Raw genomic sequence first — 17,047 nt, 5'->3', positions numbered from 1 at the left:
CTCGGTGGTAGTGCTGGTCTCAGCGGTAGCGCCAGTCTTGGTGCCGGTGCTGATCTCGGTGCTGGTGCTGGTCTGGGTGCCGGTGCTGCTGCTACCCCCTCTGCTGGCCTCGGTGCCGGTGCCAGCCTCGGTGGCAGTGCTGGACTCGGTGGCAGTGCTGGACTCGGTGGTAGCGCGGGTCTCGGTGGCTCCGGTGGTGTTTCCGGTAGCGGCAGCGGCAGCGCTGGTGCCACTCCCACTGACGTCGGTGTTTCCCCTGTCGCAACTGGTGGTGCTGGTGGTAGCGGCGGTGTCTCGGGCGGCGCTTCCGGTGGTGTTTCCGGTGGTGCTTCCGGTGGTGTCTCTGGCAGTGGCAGCGGTGATGTCTCCGGCGGAGCCTCTGGTGATCTCTCTGGCAGCGGTGGTGTCTCTGGTGGTGCTTCCGGCGATGTCTCTGGCGGTGCCTCCGGCGATGTTTCCGGCAGCGGCAGCGGTGGTGTTTCTGGCGGTGCTTCCGGCGGTGCTACCCCTACTACTGTTTCTGGCCCCAGCGGTACTACTATCTCCTTTAGCACTACCACCAGCGTTTCCCTGCCGGGCGGTAGTCTCACGGCTGGTGTCTCGGGCACGGGCAGCGTCAGCGGCAGCGGCAGCGGCGATGCTGGCGTAGGTGCTGATACCGGAGCTGATACTGGTGCGGGTGCTGACACCGGGGCAGACGCAGGTGGTGATGCTGGACTTGACGCAGGAGCTGGCGGCGATGCCAGTGCCAACGCCAACGCCAGTGCTTCTGCCAACGCTTCGGCTGATGGAGATGCTTCTGCCAATGCTGATGCTGACGCCACCGCTTCTGGTGGCGGTTCTGCCACTGCTAACGCTAATGCGTCGGCTTCTGGCTCTGGGAACGCCAGCGCTAACGCCTCTGCCAACGCCTCGGCCAGCTCTTGAGGTAAGCTTATCTTTCTGAACATGTGAAATGACGAGCCTGAGCTAATTCGAAGACAGTTTATTCCACAGCTGTCGATGCGACAAACAACAACCACCCGACTATTGGTCGCCCACCGCGCTGGTGATCCCTCTTTAGCATGACACTCACTCCCGGGAAGTGGTTTGGAGGATGATGAATCAGGAAATTTTTGCTCATAGTCACTCGTTTATTAATTGTGTTTATCATGAGACTGTCTAATCTCGACATGTTATTTAGCTAGGAAAAGCTGACCTAATCTCTTGCTACTGCAATGCCATACAGCTTACAATCGTCTAGACTCGCTTTCTTTCTTTCTTTCTTTTTGTACCATTTGCCAGACCGTTGAACACCAAGTACATCTACTACTCAGAGACCTTTCCCTAGGTCTCCGGTGAAGAGCCCCATTGGAGTCAACATTCAGCGATCCATTTTCGTGCTTATGTCTGGCTAAAGCAAGGCTAGTCGCAGCCACTATCTCACCTCCTCCCCCTCTGAAGAAGGCGTGCAGGTTACCACCACCGATTTATCAGTACACGGGGAACATGCTCATCGGCGCCGACGGCATCCACTCGACCGTGCGGCAGGCGATCGTCGCGCTAGATGAGAGGGAGACGGTGGTGGTGGCTAAGCTGTAAGAGGTATGAGGTTGGCTGGCTCCAATGGGTTGGTGGAGTTACTGTGAAGATCTAGATGTTAACGAGAGGGGATGCAAGTTGGATAGGGCTGTGCATGTCAGGTGACGGACAGGCATCTCTCGAACAACAGAGACAACCATGGGGTAGGTATATGTTCGCTCACTGTCTGGAATCAATGGTTCCTGAACCATATTTCGTTTCATCGAAGCTCAAACTTTGATCCGGGTCATGACGTCATGCATCTTCACCCCCCAGTGTCTGCCTGCATTTCTTCACCCCGTATTTTTCCTTGTCACCTCCCCCAACTTCAATCTCACACTTCCCAAAATGTGACAGGATCACCATCTAAGCCAATGAGCACGCCCATCTTCGTGGCCGAGGAAGTGCTGTGCACCTATCCCATAAGCACTCTCTATGACTCGTGCCCGCGATACCTCTTCTATGCGCTCCTGCTGGCCACCTGCGTGACACGGTGGACGGGGTGGCTGTCCGACGTCTTCCTCGGGGCTGCTGCAACCTACGCCGGCACTGCCGCTCTTGAAGCGTTCATTCTGGTGGGCAGCCCGGCGCAAAAAGCCCCTTCATCCCCAGTCACCCTCCCCGAGATCTCCCCCAACAACAGCACCACCCTCAGCGCTCTCCGCAGCTCCTTCCCAGCCCTCATCACCAACACCAGCGAGCTCTACGTGACCCCCGCGACCATCGACCTCGACGCCGACGCCGTGCTGGCCATCGTTGTAACCGCCTACCTGATCTTCTTGCCCCTGCAAACCTGGTCGCGCGCCTTCACGCACTCGCGCGCCCGCTACATCCTCTTCTCGCTGTGGCACATCCTCATGCTCGCCGGCACCATCAGCGCGCTCATCTACTGGCCGCGCGTGCGCAACACCCCGACGCAGTACGCCTTCTGCGCCCCGGACTTTTTCCCACCCGAGGACACCGTCTCCAGCGACGGGTGGCCGAGCTGGCAGCGCACCACCCCGTCGTGGAACGCCAGCGTGTGGACCCTGTTCACGAATGCCACGCTCTTCAACTCCCTGCCCACCGTCTGCTACTACCCCTGCTTCAACACCACGCAGCCCCTGCGCCAGCAGACCGACCTCGAGGCCACCGTGGCCGACAACGCCGCATACCACCGCGCCCGCCACGCCTTCTGGTCGCGTGTGCTGTACTCGACACGCTACATCTACAGCCTCATCGCGCTGACCCTGGTTGTGAACGTGATTCTGTTGTTGTTCAAACTCCTACCTTACCGCTCGCGTATCCCCTCCTCCCGTCTGTGGATTATCTGGCGTGAGCGCCGCGAGATTCTGAGGGGGTTTCGAGTGGATTGGTACGCGGCGGTGTACGCTGCTGCGCCGCATCGCAGTAGTAATCGCAGCAGCAGCAGCAGCAGCAGCAGCAACACATCTCCCCACCGAGCCACCACCACCACTACCATCACAGACAATCCCACGGATAGAAACACAAGCATCGTCGAAAAAACCCGCACCACGCTCTCCACCGCAGGCGAGAACCCCCGCTCGATCACCTGGCTCATCCACCTGCACTCCCTCGGCTCCCTGATGCGGCTGCTGCTGGACGTGTGCATCCTCTTCGCCGTCGTGTTCAGTATCATCATCAGTCCGCTGACGGTGCTGGCCTTCGTCGCGTGGATCGAGTACTACATTTACGAGGACGGGCCCGCTCAGGAGACGCCGAAGCAGGTTGGGCAGTGGGCGCCGCTGGCCTCGATCGGGTTTCTGGTGGTGTCGGCGGCGATACTGAAGTTGAAGGAGGTGGTGGCGCCGCGGAGGGAGATTGAGTGGGAGATTGGGGAGGTGAGGAGGAGGTTGAAGCGGTTGGAGGAGATGATTGTATGATTGAATTGTTTCATGGAGTGGGGTAACTGTACATAGGGTCGTGTTGAGTAGCGGTAGTGGCTCATGCGGTGCAAAATAAAGAGGAATTATGGTGGTTGTTGTTGTTGTTGTTGCTGTTGCGGCGATGATTGTAGGCTAGCGAGTGACAGACAGCGTGGTTCTGATGATACTAGAGAATATTCCCCCTCCAACCGATCCGCCAGATCTATCAGCTCCCGCGGCTCCATCCCCAGTCCGACCGTCGAATGGATGGCCAGGTACTCCTATTCTCAGTTCTTCGTGAAGGGCGCGGGGTCGGATGATGGAGGAGGAGGAGGAGGACTTGACCTTCATGGATCGACACCGTACGCAACGGATGGGGATCAGTGAAAAAAGTACGAACAAGGAATAGGTACAGAGACACATGTCGTAAATCAAATCACTTCTCATGCCACGTTGTGCTTATCTCCATCGATGTGCAATGTTGACTAGGGCTTATCAAGTGGAGTCCCCGAGGTCGGAGCGGTATCCGAGCTCGCCATTTCCTCCTCTGTTGCTCGATGATTCATGCATCCATCGAACACACAACACAGCAATCAATCCGTGGATACTCACAAAATGGCTTCCAAACCAACATTAGCCATCATCGGATGCGGTGAGAACTTCCTTTCCCCATGTCATATCCCCACAGCTGACCAAAGGACTCAGGAAACATGGGCTCCGCCATCCTGAGCGGGATTCTCGACGCCACGCGCGACGACCCGACCGACAGTCCATTCGGGCGCATCATCGCCTGCACCAAGACCGAGCAGTCCGCCGCCAGACTGCGCGGCCAATACTCCAAGGACTCCTCCCGCGTGGAGTTCCGCGCGGGAGACAACCACCGCGCCACTGTGCGCGAAGCCGAATACGTCATGCTCGGCTGCAAGCCGTACCTCGTCGAGTCGGTCATCGCCGCCGACGGGATGGCCGATGCGCTTGCGGAGAAGTTCATCATCAGCGTGATCGCGGGCAAGACCCCGTCCGTGCTGGCCGGGTACATCGGCGACTATGCCAGTTCCGCCCGCAAAACGCCGGCTGTGGCGCGGGCGATCCCCAACGTCGCTGCCAGTGTGCGCGAGTCGATGACCGTGGTCGAGTTGCCGCCGGAGTGTACGCCCGCGAATCGCGCGGGGGTCGAGTGGATGTTCGCGCAGCTGGGGCAGGTCAAGGTGCTTGCGCCCGAGCTGTTTGATCTGGGCTCGATGCTGGTCGCCGCGCTGGCCCCGCTCTCGGTCGCTGTGGATGGGATCTTGGATGGGTGTGTGGCGGAGGGGATGCGGCGGTCGGAGGCCTCCGAGATGACCGCGCAGTGTCTGCTGGGTCTGGCGCAGCTGCTGAAGAGTGGGGTCCATCCTGCGGTGCTGCGAGAGAGTATCTCCTCGCCGCGGGGGTGCACGATTCAGAGCCTGTTGACCGTGGAGAAGGCTGGGGTGCGCAGTGCGTTTGCGGAGGCGATTATCAATGGCACGCGGCACTTGCATGATCTTCAGAAGAAACAATGATCGATGCAGATCATGAGATAGACCGCACTGAACATATGATTCCTATAGCTGTTCCAATCTATCTATGAGACTACTCCGCTTTGACTTCTCCACAATGCTGCGTCCGATGGAGGCTCGATTGTCGACGGGCTTGAGATGCAAAAGACCCAAGATTACTCCGCCAGTGAACCTATTTTTTTTGTTTCATACAATCTCTACAAGATCCGTTCTCAGCCTTATCTGCTTGGGCGTCACTCCTAGTCCTTGTTCAGAGGCTCCCGCACAGCCGAAATAAACTACCGGCACAGGGTTAGCTAAACATTCAAACCTCATTCCCCCAAGGGAAAAAAGCAAGGCTGAGATGAGACACTTACCGGAATGACTTGCGCCTTCTCCAGGTCCCACACTCCACTCTTCGCATAGATATCACTGCTGATCAGCTGATGCACTTCCTCCAACGTCTCGCCCGTCACCACAATCATACTGCCCCTGAAGGACAAGGGCTTGCCTTCCTCGGGGTGCGCATCCACCATAGCACCTATGACACTGTCAGTGTATGGCACCTTGATTGAATCCCAGAAATATCATCAACAGGTAGTGGACAGTATCTACGAAGTGATTCGACTAAAACGGGCAACTCACCACCCACGACCATCTTTCCCGCCTCGATGAGGGGCGGGAGCTCGGCAAAGTGTGTCCTATCATGTCGAATGATTAAACGTACGTCATATTGGAATTCGAGAAGTGGGGGATCTTACGGGCGGACTTTCAGGCGCAAGTCTTGAACATTGGGCTTATCAGGCAGAATGCACAGCCATTCTCTCTTCTTGGGAGGGGCGGTAGCCATGGTGCGGAGGCCGAGATAGCGGGGAATCCCAGAGGAGGAGGAGGGAAGGACTCGTGCAAGGCGGGAGAAAGACATGGTGGAGTTGTAGCAAGGGAGTCTATGAGAGAGTGGGATAGAAATTGATCTGGATGGATAGATGGATGGATGTAGTTGAGTTGACAAGATCGGCCACCGACGCGTCAAGGAAAAAGTCCAGCCGAAAAGGGTCTGGCCTGAGGATCGAAAGGTACGGGATGAACCGACAGCACAAACAAAGGCGGTCGGAAGTGGCGGTCACCAGTTGGCACTTTTAAAGTACAGTATCATTTCTCTCATTCGCCCTCTCCAACTCCGTCAACAACTCGCTCTTCGGAGCCTCCGAGCGGGTTGTGTTGTGCTGAGGTTCAAATTGAAAGAGTCTTTAGCAGCTGATGGCGTCAGTGGAGATTTGCACCGATCCCGAGACTCGAGATTGGTAAAAAGGTCGACCTTATCGTCTTCATCTCGCTATCCATTGGACCCGGCTTGTCCGTTGCATCGCTACCGGCGTGTACCGTACACGACTGGTGCAATGTATCAGATCAAGGTGCATGCAGACGGAACCAGCCTGTTAGTAGCTCTGGAGTAGAAGCAGCGGAGTGTAGCTCTTTGACCAAGTTAGATGACTCGCCAGACCTTATTGTGGCTTTTGCTCAGGATAATAGCGTGAAGAAATTTGATTGAGGCCGTTCCTGTCGCGGCGAATGGGTGGAAGAGAAGGAGAGATGGCGGTTCTTGCGGAATTGGAAGGTGTCTACAGTATCCAGCTCCTAATCTGCATTGTACAGTGTCTTGTATTGTTGATGTAGCAAGCCAAGTCTCCACTGATCTCTTGGAACCCTTTATGTTGTTTAAATTCTCGAGTAATTTCTAAGTCTCCACTGGAGAGTGGGTGCAAAATGCCATTCACTGATCAATGGCCAAAATGACATGACCCTAGAGTTACTGGTTGCACAATTCAAATGTCAGCTTCAAGAAAGGGTTGTGGTGAGGAGTCCAAGGAAAGGGGGCGTGTGGCCAGCGCACCCGAAGACTATCTATAGTAGAGTGAATCCCCCAGGGTCATGCGGCGGAAGCGGAATGCATCAGCCCCTGCACTCTCTTGCAATAGCTCTTCCAGGTGATGCCACCATCTCGACAAGGATGCAAGAACTGATTCGCCATTTTAAGAGACAGTTTTATTGTCGATTCACATGTATTGTTCTTGTTCAAGTAGTAGTAGGTTTGGCATTGCAGGGCAGCCCAGATAACCTCATATGTGGGCTCTCATGATGTGTTCTAGTGAATCGTTCACCGCATCAACTCTAGAAGTCTTGGACAACTTGCAGGACTCAAGTTAGCAGAACTATTGAGTGAAGCAAGTCCCTCGCGTAGCCAAATGAATATGAAGATCTCGTAAATTCTCCACACGATCAAGTCGGGTACGAACGTACCCCTTGCTGCGTATGCTACCCCGTGCAGATTGCCAAGTCACAGCCACACTGTTCATCATAGGCTACAGCATAGTTCTTAGACCCTCCTACACTCGCTCTGCGTCATAGGATGTGAGTGGTGTTTGGGCGAGGTCTGTCGCATGTCGCTCTCCCACGCACCTTCCGACTGCCGCAGCTGCCGGCACACCAAGTTCTCCATAAATGGAGGCAATGCCCAGATTGCCACAATATCTGCGGCGTCATCGAAGCTAGAGAGCTTCCTCAAGATTACAAATCACAATGGCCGCCTCATACCATATCAAACAGAAAGAAACACGAGTTCCCTCGTGTACCCTGAATGTAAGTCGCCTATCTTCCCCCACGAAACATTCGCTGAGACCACAAATCGCAGATCATCATCGCTGGCGCCGGTATAGCCGGACTCGGCGCTGCCATCAGCTGCCTCCTGGCCGGACACAACGTTCAAATCCTCGAAGCGACCTCCGAGATCAAACATGTCGGCGCGGGAATTCAGGTTCTTCCCAACGGCTCGCGGATCCTGAAACACTGGGGACTGGAGGAGAAACTCAGCATGCACTGGGCCAAAGCGGAGGCCTACCGCGTCTTCGGCTGGAAGGGAAACCAGATCACAAGCATGAATGTCCAGGACACAGCGGGCGCATACCCAGGCACTTGGTTCCGCGCGTTCTATCGACCATATCTACAACGAACTCTGCTAGAACGGATTGTCGAGCTGGGAGGCAATTTCACCTGCAACGCGAAGATTGTGGATGTTGCATTCGGTGGCGATGGGTCCACGGCAACTATCACCACAGCGAGTGGTCGACAATTCACAGCTGATCTCTTCATCGGGGCGGACGGTATCTTTGGAAAGCTGGCGGACCTGGTGCTGGACCATCCGACGCCACCGACCAAGACAGGCGACTTGGCGTATCGAGTGATGCTGGCGTCGCCGGATATTGTGAAGGATCCAGATCTGGCGGATTTTGTGACGAAGCCGAATATGAATTTCTGGTATGGGCCGGAAAAGCACGTGGGTGAGTTTTCGCCAGGACTGGAATTGTAGCCTTGGCTCTGATCGCTTGAACAGTGGCTTATCCTCTGAGTAAGGAGCTTTTCAACATGGTCCTGCTTACTCCTGATGATATTCCCGAGGACTCAAAGGCAAGTACCGTGGCGGGCAACGTGGAGGAGATGCGTTCCTTGTTTAAAGACTGGGACCCTCGGTGAGTTCGATTCTGGAAGTATCCCGGACCCACGTTTGACTGAACGGCGGGTAGGATATCGAAGCTTCTCAAGCTGTGCAAATCTGTTCACAAGTGGCGACTCTGCACCCGGTTCAACACGGGTGGTTGGGCCCATCCTTCGGGAGCTGGCGTGATGATCGGGGACAGCGTTCACGCAACCCTTCCTTATCTTGCCGCTGGGTATGTGTCCCGAGTCGAGCATCCTAGCCACCGAGCTGATATTGTGCAGCGCAGGTATGGCCCTCGAAGACGGTGCCGTTCTGGGAGAATGCCTCTCACGCCTCCCCAATGATCCACACACCACCAAGTCATCGCGCGACTTCCTTCTCGCCAAGCGACATGCATTGGCAGTCTTTGAAAAGTGTCGCAAACAACGAACGCTCATGGTGGTCACGCGATCGAACGAGCAAAAAGATCTTGAGCACCTAGCGGATGGCCCGGAACAAGAGCTGCGCGATAGACAGATGCAGATGGTCCCAACGCCGCCCGGAGAAGCGCTGGTGTGGCGGGACCCGGCTATTGCTCCGGAGCTATTTGGCTGGGATCATGTAGTAGAGGTGAGTCTGTGCCCGTTAGAATGCAAAGCGCTGATCGGCTGACTGTCATGTGTAGGTTAATTCGCATTGGGGCATTCCGAGCATACCCCATGCTACGACAGTGGGTGCTCGGGTGTCACGTCTGTAAACGGGATACACGTTGCTGCATATTTATCCCCCATTATCTTTTAGTGACCGTTTGAGACGCAGGCTTAGCACTTCTCCTTCATGCTCTCTGGTAGGTTACTGGTAAGGGATCAAGAACTCCCACCAGGATATATCACCTCAATGAGTCACCGCCAACCCATAAGCGCATGTGGTATATCCTGATTCTTACTTGAGAACTAGCAAAGCCATCCACTAGTTTTGACATCAACCTTGGAGTAAGACGAGACAATGGGATAATGTCAGGCATATGCGAGAGAGAAAGAAGAGGAAGAGCAATGGTCGAACAGCATGCTATAAGCATAAGAACGTCCATCTTTCATCACCGGGGGCTGTGGTTTAGTGGTATAATATTCCCTTAGCATGGGAGAGGTCCGGGGTTCGATTCCCCGCAGCTCCATTTTTTTTCATAAATTATAAAAATAATATTTGAAATATCTTCACCAGTTGCCGAACTCTCGGATCTGTCCGTCGGACCAACAGCCGATCCACAGATGAACGACTTTTGGTGTTGCTCAGAATACCGAATGCCGTTCCTGTATGTATTGCATTTTACCACATCTCGGAGATAATCACCGTTCCCAAACATTCCTTGTGACCCCTGATCCGAGATGAAAACACACGCTCCTCCCCTGCCAATAAGCATTCGGTCTCCGCGGCACTCAGTCACCCAAGGGTTCATTCATCCGTCAGGCACTGCCCCACCGACTAAGGTACCCGCCCATTTGAATTGGCGGTAATTTATGAATTCTTCCATCCAGTGAGGCCCAAAGACTTTGAATGATTGGACTAAACACAAGCGACAGGACCCTTTAGTCCCCTGACGCTAACATCCTCCCCACTCCACACCTCCAGCTTACTGACCACATAGCGCTGGGACCGGCGATGAACAGCCCCCTGCTTGCTAGTTCTTACCCTGCTTCGCTTACAACTCGGCCATGACCCCGAGAAACCTGACCAGTGATGGGCTGCCCCTTCCTGGTACTAAAGTTGCTTTGGGCCTAAGCTTCGATAAGCCTGGGAGTCATCCAGGGTCCGGCTATGCCCGACAAAGCTGACCGGTGGCTCAGAGCCTCTGGAGGATCAAGTTGGCTGGCTACTTGACCCCCGGCTATCCGGAACTCCGAGCCTGAAGGAGCTCAATGACAGTGGGATAATGAAAGTGGGATGACGGCCATAAAGGCTGCCTGTTCCCAGCCTAGGATTTAGCGTTCTTTGCAATTTCCCTCGATCCTCCGTCAGAAGGCCCTCTTTGCGCATTTCGCGGGCATTCATTCACGATGCGCGGCGCTGTTCTCTTCCCGGTTCTAGGGCTTGCTGCTGCCCCATATGTGGAGGCCCTCCACCTCCACAGGCGTGATGTTCCTGCCATCGTTCAGATCCCCTTTGAGCGCAAACAGGTCACTCAACCCCTACGGAAACGAGACTCAACGGTGGACGTGACGATCAATAACCAGGTGATTTCCACCTCGCCGCGTGATTTGACATTGACACATCAGCTGATCGCCGATTGACCTCTATGTAGGCCGACGTCTACTATAGTATCAACCTCACTATCGGAACGCCGCCACAAAAGGTGGTTCTCACCCTGGACACCGGCAGCAGTGATACTTGGGTGAACTCTGCAAACTCGAGCCAATGTTCCGCAAAGAACAGTCCCTGCAAACCTTACGGGGTTTATGACTCTAGCGCCTCCTCATCCTACAAGGAACTCAGCACTTTTATGAATGACACCTATGGTGATGGAAGCAACGCGTATGGTCACTACGCGACCGATAATGTCACAGTCGGCGGAACGACCATCAAGTCGATGCAATTTGCGGTCGCCGAGGAATCCAGCGTTGTCCGTATGTGTACCTTCTCGCTGGACTGCATTTAAGGGTTGATCATGTCTGACTCGCTCTTAGGTGGAATCGCTGGTGTTGGATATCCCATTTCGACGTACCAAGCCCAGGCCGATGGCAGGTCGTACGCCACTCTGCCCCAAGCGCTGGTCGACAGTGGCGCCATCAACTCCCTCGCCTATAGTCTGTGGTTGGACAGCGAGGACTCCAGCACGGGTTCGATTCTGTTTGGAGGCGTCAACCAGGCTAAGTACCTGGGCGACCTGCAAACCCTGCCGATCGTGCCCCGCGATGGCCAGTATGTGTCGTTGGCTATTGCTCTGACCGAAGTGTCCGTGGAGAAGTCGGGAGCCAGCTCCAAGAAGTACACCACGAGCCTTCCCCTGTCTTGCAGCCTGGACACTGGAACGACCATGACGGCGCTTCCGGAGGATCTGGTCAACGAGATCTACAAACAGCTCGATGCGAGCTACGATAGCGACACCGAAACCGCGTCGATTTCCTGCGACGCGGCGAAAAAAGACTACAACGTGACTTACAGTTTCTCCGGCGCGACCGTCACCGTGCCGATCAGTGAGCTGGTGCTGCCTTACGCCGCGTCGGCCGATGACGAAAGCGACTGTGTCTTCGGCATTGTCCCCAGCCAGACGGGGTTGAACCTTTTGGGCGACACCTTCCTCCGCAGCGCCTATGTGGTTTATGATATGGCGAACAATGAGATCTCGCTGGCGAACACGAACTTTTCGCCGGGTCCAGACGATATTCTGGAGATTGGCACGGGCACCACCGCCGTGCCAGGAGCGACGCTGGTCCCGTCTGCGGTGTCCTCTGCGACTGGCAACGGTGTGGAGCCCACTGGCTCGGCTGCCGGCTCTATTCCCACAGCCCTGGTCTCGGGAACGACCCTCACCAAGGGGAGTGGAAGCCAGGCTACCGCAACAGGGACTGCAGCGTCTGCTCAAAGCACTTCGTCCGAGGGTGGTGCAGCCACTCTCCCTACGAGCAGCTCGGGGCGTCTTCTCTCGGGTCTTGCGGGTGTGGGGCTGCTTCTGGCTCTGTAGACTTCTGTCCATACATTCAGAGTCTAAATTTGCCTAATGTTGCATTATTGCGTTGCTCTTCCTATCCTATCATGTCAGGACTCGTCCAGGGGTCCCCTGGCAGTCACACCCACTAAGGTACTATATTTAATCCACCCCGTAATATCACTGATACGAACTACTTTGCTCTCCCCAAAATACCCCCCATAAGACCTATTTGACCCCACCAAAAAGTACTAAAATAAACCATCTACTCATCTAATCAGTTACCAGGAGCAGGCCAGGCATTCCATGCTCCTTGTGGCATACGCATCGTGTTGAATAGGCGATTGCCAGTGTCAGTTCCTCCAGTGCCCTTGTACTGATTCTCCGACTAGCGAAGTGTGATTACCGTCAGCTCTCCATCACGTGCTTGCGCCTGCAGAGGGCTGCAATTTAGTTGCATGAATGCTATTGAGACTTCCCACACCACCAAAGAGCGAGAATAGGAAAACTTGGCTGTCCAGGGTGACAACCGGCAGCTTTTTTGTGTCCAGTCGTGGCGATGAAGAGCTAGGGAGCAAGATTCTTAATAGTAATAATGTAATGAAGTCTCTGTAATTTTTTTTTTTTTTTGATCAACTTCTTTTATCTAGAATCTTCCTTTATATATCTGCAAGTTGATAATCAAGATAGATAAATTGATAAATAGCTATATTACTTATATCTTAACTATGTTATGAATAAAAAATGCATTGTTGATAGATTTTAGTACTGACAATAGTTAGATATAAAAATATCTTTAACCTAATTCAAGCCGCAAATCGGATCTGCGCATTCTCACTGCTCATATTTGTGCCACAACTAGGAAGGAGACTTCTTTACCACATGTGATGGTATGGATTTGAGGGTGGTCTAAATCAAGGTCATGGCAGCTTCCAGGCAGAAATACAATATCGATTTGCGAGACATGTTCTCAACTGCTCTGTCGAATACACGTGTATTAAGATATGTTGGCCTCTACTGGCAGATATGTACTATTTACTACTTACTATATTGTACCTTAGTTGTTGAGCGCCAGAGAATTCGGTGCAGTGGAAGCCGAACCTGAATAGATTTGCTGCTGCCTTACCGGCTTCGCTCCTGACTGGTCCTCGTTTTATTGAGGGTCAAATAGGTTAACTGAACACCCCGAAACGCCCTTCCACCGGTCCATCACTACTAGTAGTACAAGATGGCATTCTTACATTAAAGATGACCGGGAGGCATCCATCGGGAACTTTCGTTATATACATTCAATAACTCGCAACCTATACTTAATTACCTGCCACTTCCAGTACCTTCTCCTGGCTCGTCTTTCCATCATTTGTGCTAAGCAGCCACAGGTAAATCATTCAGTAATCGTGGTTCCCGCTAGACAAACTGAGGAAGGCTTCGCTCCTCTCCAGGCTCCACTGAATCAAAAAGACCCCAAGATATCTCGTCACTGCCGGGAAACTCCATAGCCATGACACCTGGGACCGAAGCAAGATGACCTCGGCCAACCCAGACAGTAACTTGTCCTCGTTGCCCGAGGCCACGGCCAAAGCGAAAGGAAGCCGTCCAAACCGCGAGAAGCGCAAAGGCCTCCGTCTCGCCCACCGTAAGTCCAGGACGGGATGTCAGCGATGTCGCGCCCGACGAGTAAAGGTACGGTAGGGAGAATCCAATGCGAGGAAATCTGTCCTGACAGATGAAGTGCGATGAAATGCGACCTGTATGTCGTGACTGCCATCGTCATGGGGTCCCCTGTGTTTATGACAGGCCTGCGGAGGAAGAAGCGATCCCCTCTCGACCTGGATTCAATCTCGCCCACTCGAGTCCAGTCCAACTGATCCCAGTAATGACGCACATACTATGGAACTGCGTCTGCTGCATCACTTTACTCTATTCACCAGCGCTACTTATGCCTGGGGCCCACTTGAAGCGTATCAAAGACTGTTGGTCGATCGACGTGTCCCGACTCGCATCCAATTACAAACCGCTCCTGCACGCCGTCTCCGCAATCTCTGCCCTGCATCGGTCCAAAGCTAACCCAAACGACGCTGGCTTGCTGGGTATCCACGGCAACTTTCTCGAGCAGGCTTTGCGCGAACATCGACCCTGTATCAGCGGTATAACTACGCAGACTGCGCATGCGGTATGCTTTACGAGCATCCTATTACAGATTGATGTATTTGCAACCTTCCAAAACCGTCCTGTTATTTCTTATGAACAGGTAAATGAATGGATGCGGCTAGTGCGCGGCTCAGTAGCCGTCTTTGACGCGGCCTTGGAGATTATAAGGCATAATACTCATCCCGCCAATATCTGGTGTATTATTGACACCTTTCCTCTCTCCTTGCGGACGAATTATGATGCTGGTTCATTCTCCTTCCTGCTTCCGACTGTGCCCGACGAGGAGGACGATGAGACGTGCCGTCGCGCTTATCAACGCCACCTGGCTGGCCATCGAAGCAAAGGAGCATCCGCAAATGAGCTGTCGCCGGCTCACGGTCTTTCCTTTGTTCGTGACGAGTGAGTTCATTGACTTACTCGAGAAGAGGAGACCTCGCGCTTTGGTGGTTCTAGCCTACTTTCTCGCCTTGTCGGCACCGTTACGCGACTTATGGTGGATCGGAGACGCTGCACACAAATACGTCCGGGTCTGCAACCAGTCCTTCCTGCCCATTGGGAACGTTTAATGTCCTGGCCAGTGGAAATGATTATATCTTGTGCCACACAGCAAACTTAAGTCGCTGTCCCCGCCGAAGCAGCGCCTTCACGATCGCAGGCATCTTCAGCGGCACCAGCTCTTTTGTGTCTGCTCAAACAATTCGCTGGCCTCTCGCAAGTACGCTGCAAACGTTGCTGGTCTGATAGCCGCGTCGTGGTTCTCCGGATTGTTTCATATATCAGCTAACTACTCTCGGCCTGCTGTAACAAGGCCATGTCATAGCTTCATGGTCGATGACATGCTCAGCACACCTTGGACAACTGCCTCAGCCTCCTGAACCCGCTCATTGACCAAACCTTCCTCACCACGTTGCAGGTCCACCAACGCATACTGCTTTCTCCCATTCCAGTCCGTCAATTTCTGCGCCCAGTTCTCATAGACAAGGATTCTCGGTCTCGTTTAGTAGCGTCTCGGCCTGCATCTCGATCCTAACCACCAATAGTCCTCGACCATAATCATCATTGTGTTAACGCTTGCGAGAAGAGTGTTTGCTGATGGTTTGCTGGTTGCGAATTGGATGCAGTGTACACCTGGAATACTATACAGCTCCTCTGAAAGACGCTGCTGCAGTGTCGATTCCAGGAGTTTATCAACATGACTCCCAAGACTTTTTTTTTTTTTTTTTTTTTTTTTTTTTTTACCACTTCATCATATCTGCCTATTGCACACTACCCCAACCCAAACAAGCTAAGACTCACCCGAGCACCTCAGTATAAACTCCACCAACGCCCTCCTCCCCACCGGCCGCACCGGGGCCTCCGTATGCATCGCGCCGGCCACCTCAGTCCTCACCATCTCGATCCGCAGCCTCCTCGCCTCCTCCTCCAACTGCGCCGCCGCCTCGGGAGGAATCACCTCATCCTTCTCCGCCGTCAGTAACAGAATCGGCGGCAGCCTCCTCACAGCGCTGGCCCCATCCCCACTTTTCTGGATCGGCATCTGCCTCTGATCCCGCCACGCCGCCATCCGCCGCAAAGCCGCCACACCATCCCAATGATTCCACAGAAACGGCCACAGGTAACGGTAGGGCAGCCACTTCTGCGGATACAGACTGATCAACATGTCTTTGACACTGGCGGAGGGAGCCTCCAGGACCAGCCCGCGAATCGGCAGTGGCGTCGCCGCAGCCGCAGCCGCAGCCACTACCACTCCCGGAGCGTGATCACGACCGGCATGCGGCGAAGCGACCGGGACTACCTCGCCTCCCCCGTCGCACAGATGCGTCGCCAGCGCGGTACTCGCAATCGCCGCGCCGAGACTATGACCCCACAGGACGACGCTTACCTCCCTCGCCGACGCCGCATAGGTGCGCATCACCCAACCCAGAAACGCCTGGGCGTCGCGCTCAATCCCCTTCTGTGAGGCGCGGCCGGAGGAGGTCCAGTAGCCGCGGTAGGAGAGGGCGACGATGATGTAGTCGACCTGTTCCTCGGGAGGTTGGGACTGCCGGGAGGAGGGAGCCAGCGTCCGTAGGGTCTGAGAGAGTAAGGGTAAGCGGAGCGGGGTGGAGCCCCCGTTGCCCTGGAAGTAGCAGATGACTACTACCCTCCTCTGGTTAGACTCGTGGGTTGGTAGCGGAGGGAGACGGCCCTCGCAGACGGTGAGCTTGGTGCCGTCCAAGCTGCGGATCTGCTGCGTGGTCCATTGCACGGGACGGCAGTCGGGTTCGTAGGCGGCGATGGTTTCGGAGCGGGAGAGGGGGGGCAGCCACGAGAGGTAGAGGAGTTTGTCTTGCAGGAGGACAATCCAGATGCATTTCCACGTCCAGAGGGCGAGGAGGAGGCCAATGAAGATGGTTGGGGGGATGAGGATGGGGGGGAGGGTGGAGGTGAGGAGGGTGCGTTTCTGAGGGGGAATCGTTGTGGGTAGGGGGTGTGTGAAGTGTTTGAAGCGGTGATGATGATGAGCTCTGGGAGCAGTGGTGAGGCGGCGGATGGTTGCTGCTGGTATGGTGGCTCTAGATGCGTGCCATGGTGGGCATGTTCTTGGTGTTGTTCGGCTGATAGCCGCGATCGCCGTTGCGACAGAACCGCGGCGGAGGCGCTGCAGAGTCCATTGGTCTCGCATCAACAGGCGGGATTGTTACAATGTAGTAGCGTTCTAGATGTTCTGGACCGGGCGACTCCAGTCGACAGCCAGAAATCGATGTGGAATGAGTGAGGCGTGAGAAGCAGTGGTGGATTGGGTGGAAATGCAGTGGAGACATCTGGCCGCTGACTCAGCCACTCCGATCACCGT

The 17,047-nt window shown here is 54.7% G+C and overlaps 8 protein-coding genes and 1 non-coding gene across 9 annotated transcripts in view; 7 read left to right on the top strand and 2 right to left on the bottom strand.

Annotated features, from left to right (window-relative positions):
- BP01DRAFT_133859 (uncharacterized protein) overlaps positions 1–1,240 on the top strand; it is a 2,563-nt gene extending 1,323 nt beyond the window's left edge. Inside the window, exons 2-3 of the mRNA XM_025570494.1 lie at positions 1–928; positions 997–1,240. The exon at positions 1–928 is cut by the window's left edge and continues 967 nt beyond it. Of these exons, the coding sequence (XP_025428512.1) occupies positions 1–927 (927 nt within the window). The 3' untranslated portion in view covers position 928; positions 997–1,240. The remainder of the gene's footprint in view (positions 929–996) is intronic.
- A 672-nt stretch (positions 1,241–1,912) lies between these two features.
- On the top strand, positions 1,913–3,576 carry BP01DRAFT_359409 (uncharacterized protein). The gene has a single exon (XM_025575674.1). The coding sequence runs from the start codon at positions 1,935–1,937 to the stop codon at positions 3,441–3,443; it is 1,509 nt and encodes a 502-aa protein (XP_025428511.1). The 5' UTR covers positions 1,913–1,934; the 3' UTR covers positions 3,444–3,576.
- Positions 3,577–4,040: 464 nt separating this feature from the next.
- On the top strand, positions 4,041–4,966 carry BP01DRAFT_394194 (pyrroline-5-carboxylate reductase; the record flags this gene model as incomplete). Its single annotated transcript, XM_025578304.1, has 2 exons — positions 4,041–4,077; positions 4,131–4,966. The coding sequence occupies 2 exons, from the start codon at positions 4,041–4,043 to the stop codon at positions 4,964–4,966; spliced, it is 873 nt and encodes a 290-aa protein (XP_025428510.1).
- Positions 4,967–4,995: 29 nt separating this feature from the next.
- BP01DRAFT_417956 (YciI family protein) lies at positions 4,996–5,960 on the bottom strand. Its single transcript, XM_025579286.1, has 4 exons — positions 5,704–5,960; positions 5,588–5,643; positions 5,320–5,483; positions 4,996–5,241 (listed from the first exon to the last, which is right to left on the bottom strand). Exons 1-4 carry the CDS (start codon positions 5,865–5,867, stop codon positions 5,203–5,205), a joined length of 423 nt encoding a protein of 140 aa, XP_025428509.1. The 5' UTR covers positions 5,868–5,960; the 3' UTR covers positions 4,996–5,202.
- Positions 5,961–7,267: 1,307 nt separating this feature from the next.
- Positions 7,268–9,479, top strand: BP01DRAFT_394192 (FAD/NAD(P)-binding domain-containing protein). Its single transcript, XM_025578303.1, has 6 exons — positions 7,268–7,582; positions 7,635–8,280; positions 8,334–8,469; positions 8,524–8,670; positions 8,720–9,047; positions 9,103–9,479. The coding sequence occupies exons 1-6, from the start codon at positions 7,523–7,525 to the stop codon at positions 9,172–9,174; spliced, it is 1,389 nt and encodes a 462-aa protein (XP_025428508.1). The 5' UTR covers positions 7,268–7,522; the 3' UTR covers positions 9,175–9,479.
- Positions 9,480–9,519: 40 nt separating this feature from the next.
- Positions 9,520–9,591, top strand: BP01DRAFT_t252. The gene has a single exon. It is a non-coding gene; the product is annotated as a tRNA-Ala (tRNA).
- An 807-nt stretch (positions 9,592–10,398) lies between these two features.
- Positions 10,399–12,254, top strand: BP01DRAFT_359407 (pepsin-like aspartic protease). The gene is made up of 3 exons (XM_025575673.1): positions 10,399–10,648; positions 10,717–11,038; positions 11,099–12,254. Exons 1-3 carry the CDS (start codon positions 10,472–10,474, stop codon positions 12,094–12,096), a joined length of 1,497 nt encoding a protein of 498 aa, XP_025428507.1. The 5' UTR covers positions 10,399–10,471; the 3' UTR covers positions 12,097–12,254.
- A 1,318-nt stretch (positions 12,255–13,572) lies between these two features.
- On the top strand, positions 13,573–14,964 carry BP01DRAFT_404875 (Zn(II)2Cys6 domain-containing transcription factor afumD). The gene is made up of 2 exons (XM_025578719.1): positions 13,573–13,743; positions 13,793–14,964. Exons 1-2 carry the CDS (start codon positions 13,585–13,587, stop codon positions 14,612–14,614), a joined length of 981 nt encoding a protein of 326 aa, XP_025428506.1. The 5' UTR covers positions 13,573–13,584; the 3' UTR covers positions 14,615–14,964.
- A 501-nt stretch (positions 14,965–15,465) lies between these two features.
- On the bottom strand, positions 15,466–16,956 carry BP01DRAFT_359406 (alpha/beta-hydrolase). The gene has a single exon (XM_025575672.1). The coding sequence runs from the start codon at positions 16,874–16,876 to the stop codon at positions 15,497–15,499; it is 1,380 nt and encodes a 459-aa protein (XP_025428505.1). The 5' UTR covers positions 16,877–16,956; the 3' UTR covers positions 15,466–15,496.
- Positions 16,957–17,047: the final 91 nt, after the last annotated feature.

The sequence above is a fragment of the Aspergillus saccharolyticus genome (genome assembly GCF_003184585.1).
Source record: "Aspergillus saccharolyticus JOP 1030-1 unplaced genomic scaffold BP01scaffold_34, whole genome shotgun sequence".
In the NCBI taxonomy this organism is placed as follows: domain Eukaryota; kingdom Fungi; phylum Ascomycota; class Eurotiomycetes; order Eurotiales; family Aspergillaceae; genus Aspergillus; species Aspergillus saccharolyticus.
Note: the sequence above shows the minus strand (reverse complement) of the source record. Positions and strands in the feature narration are given on the sequence as shown.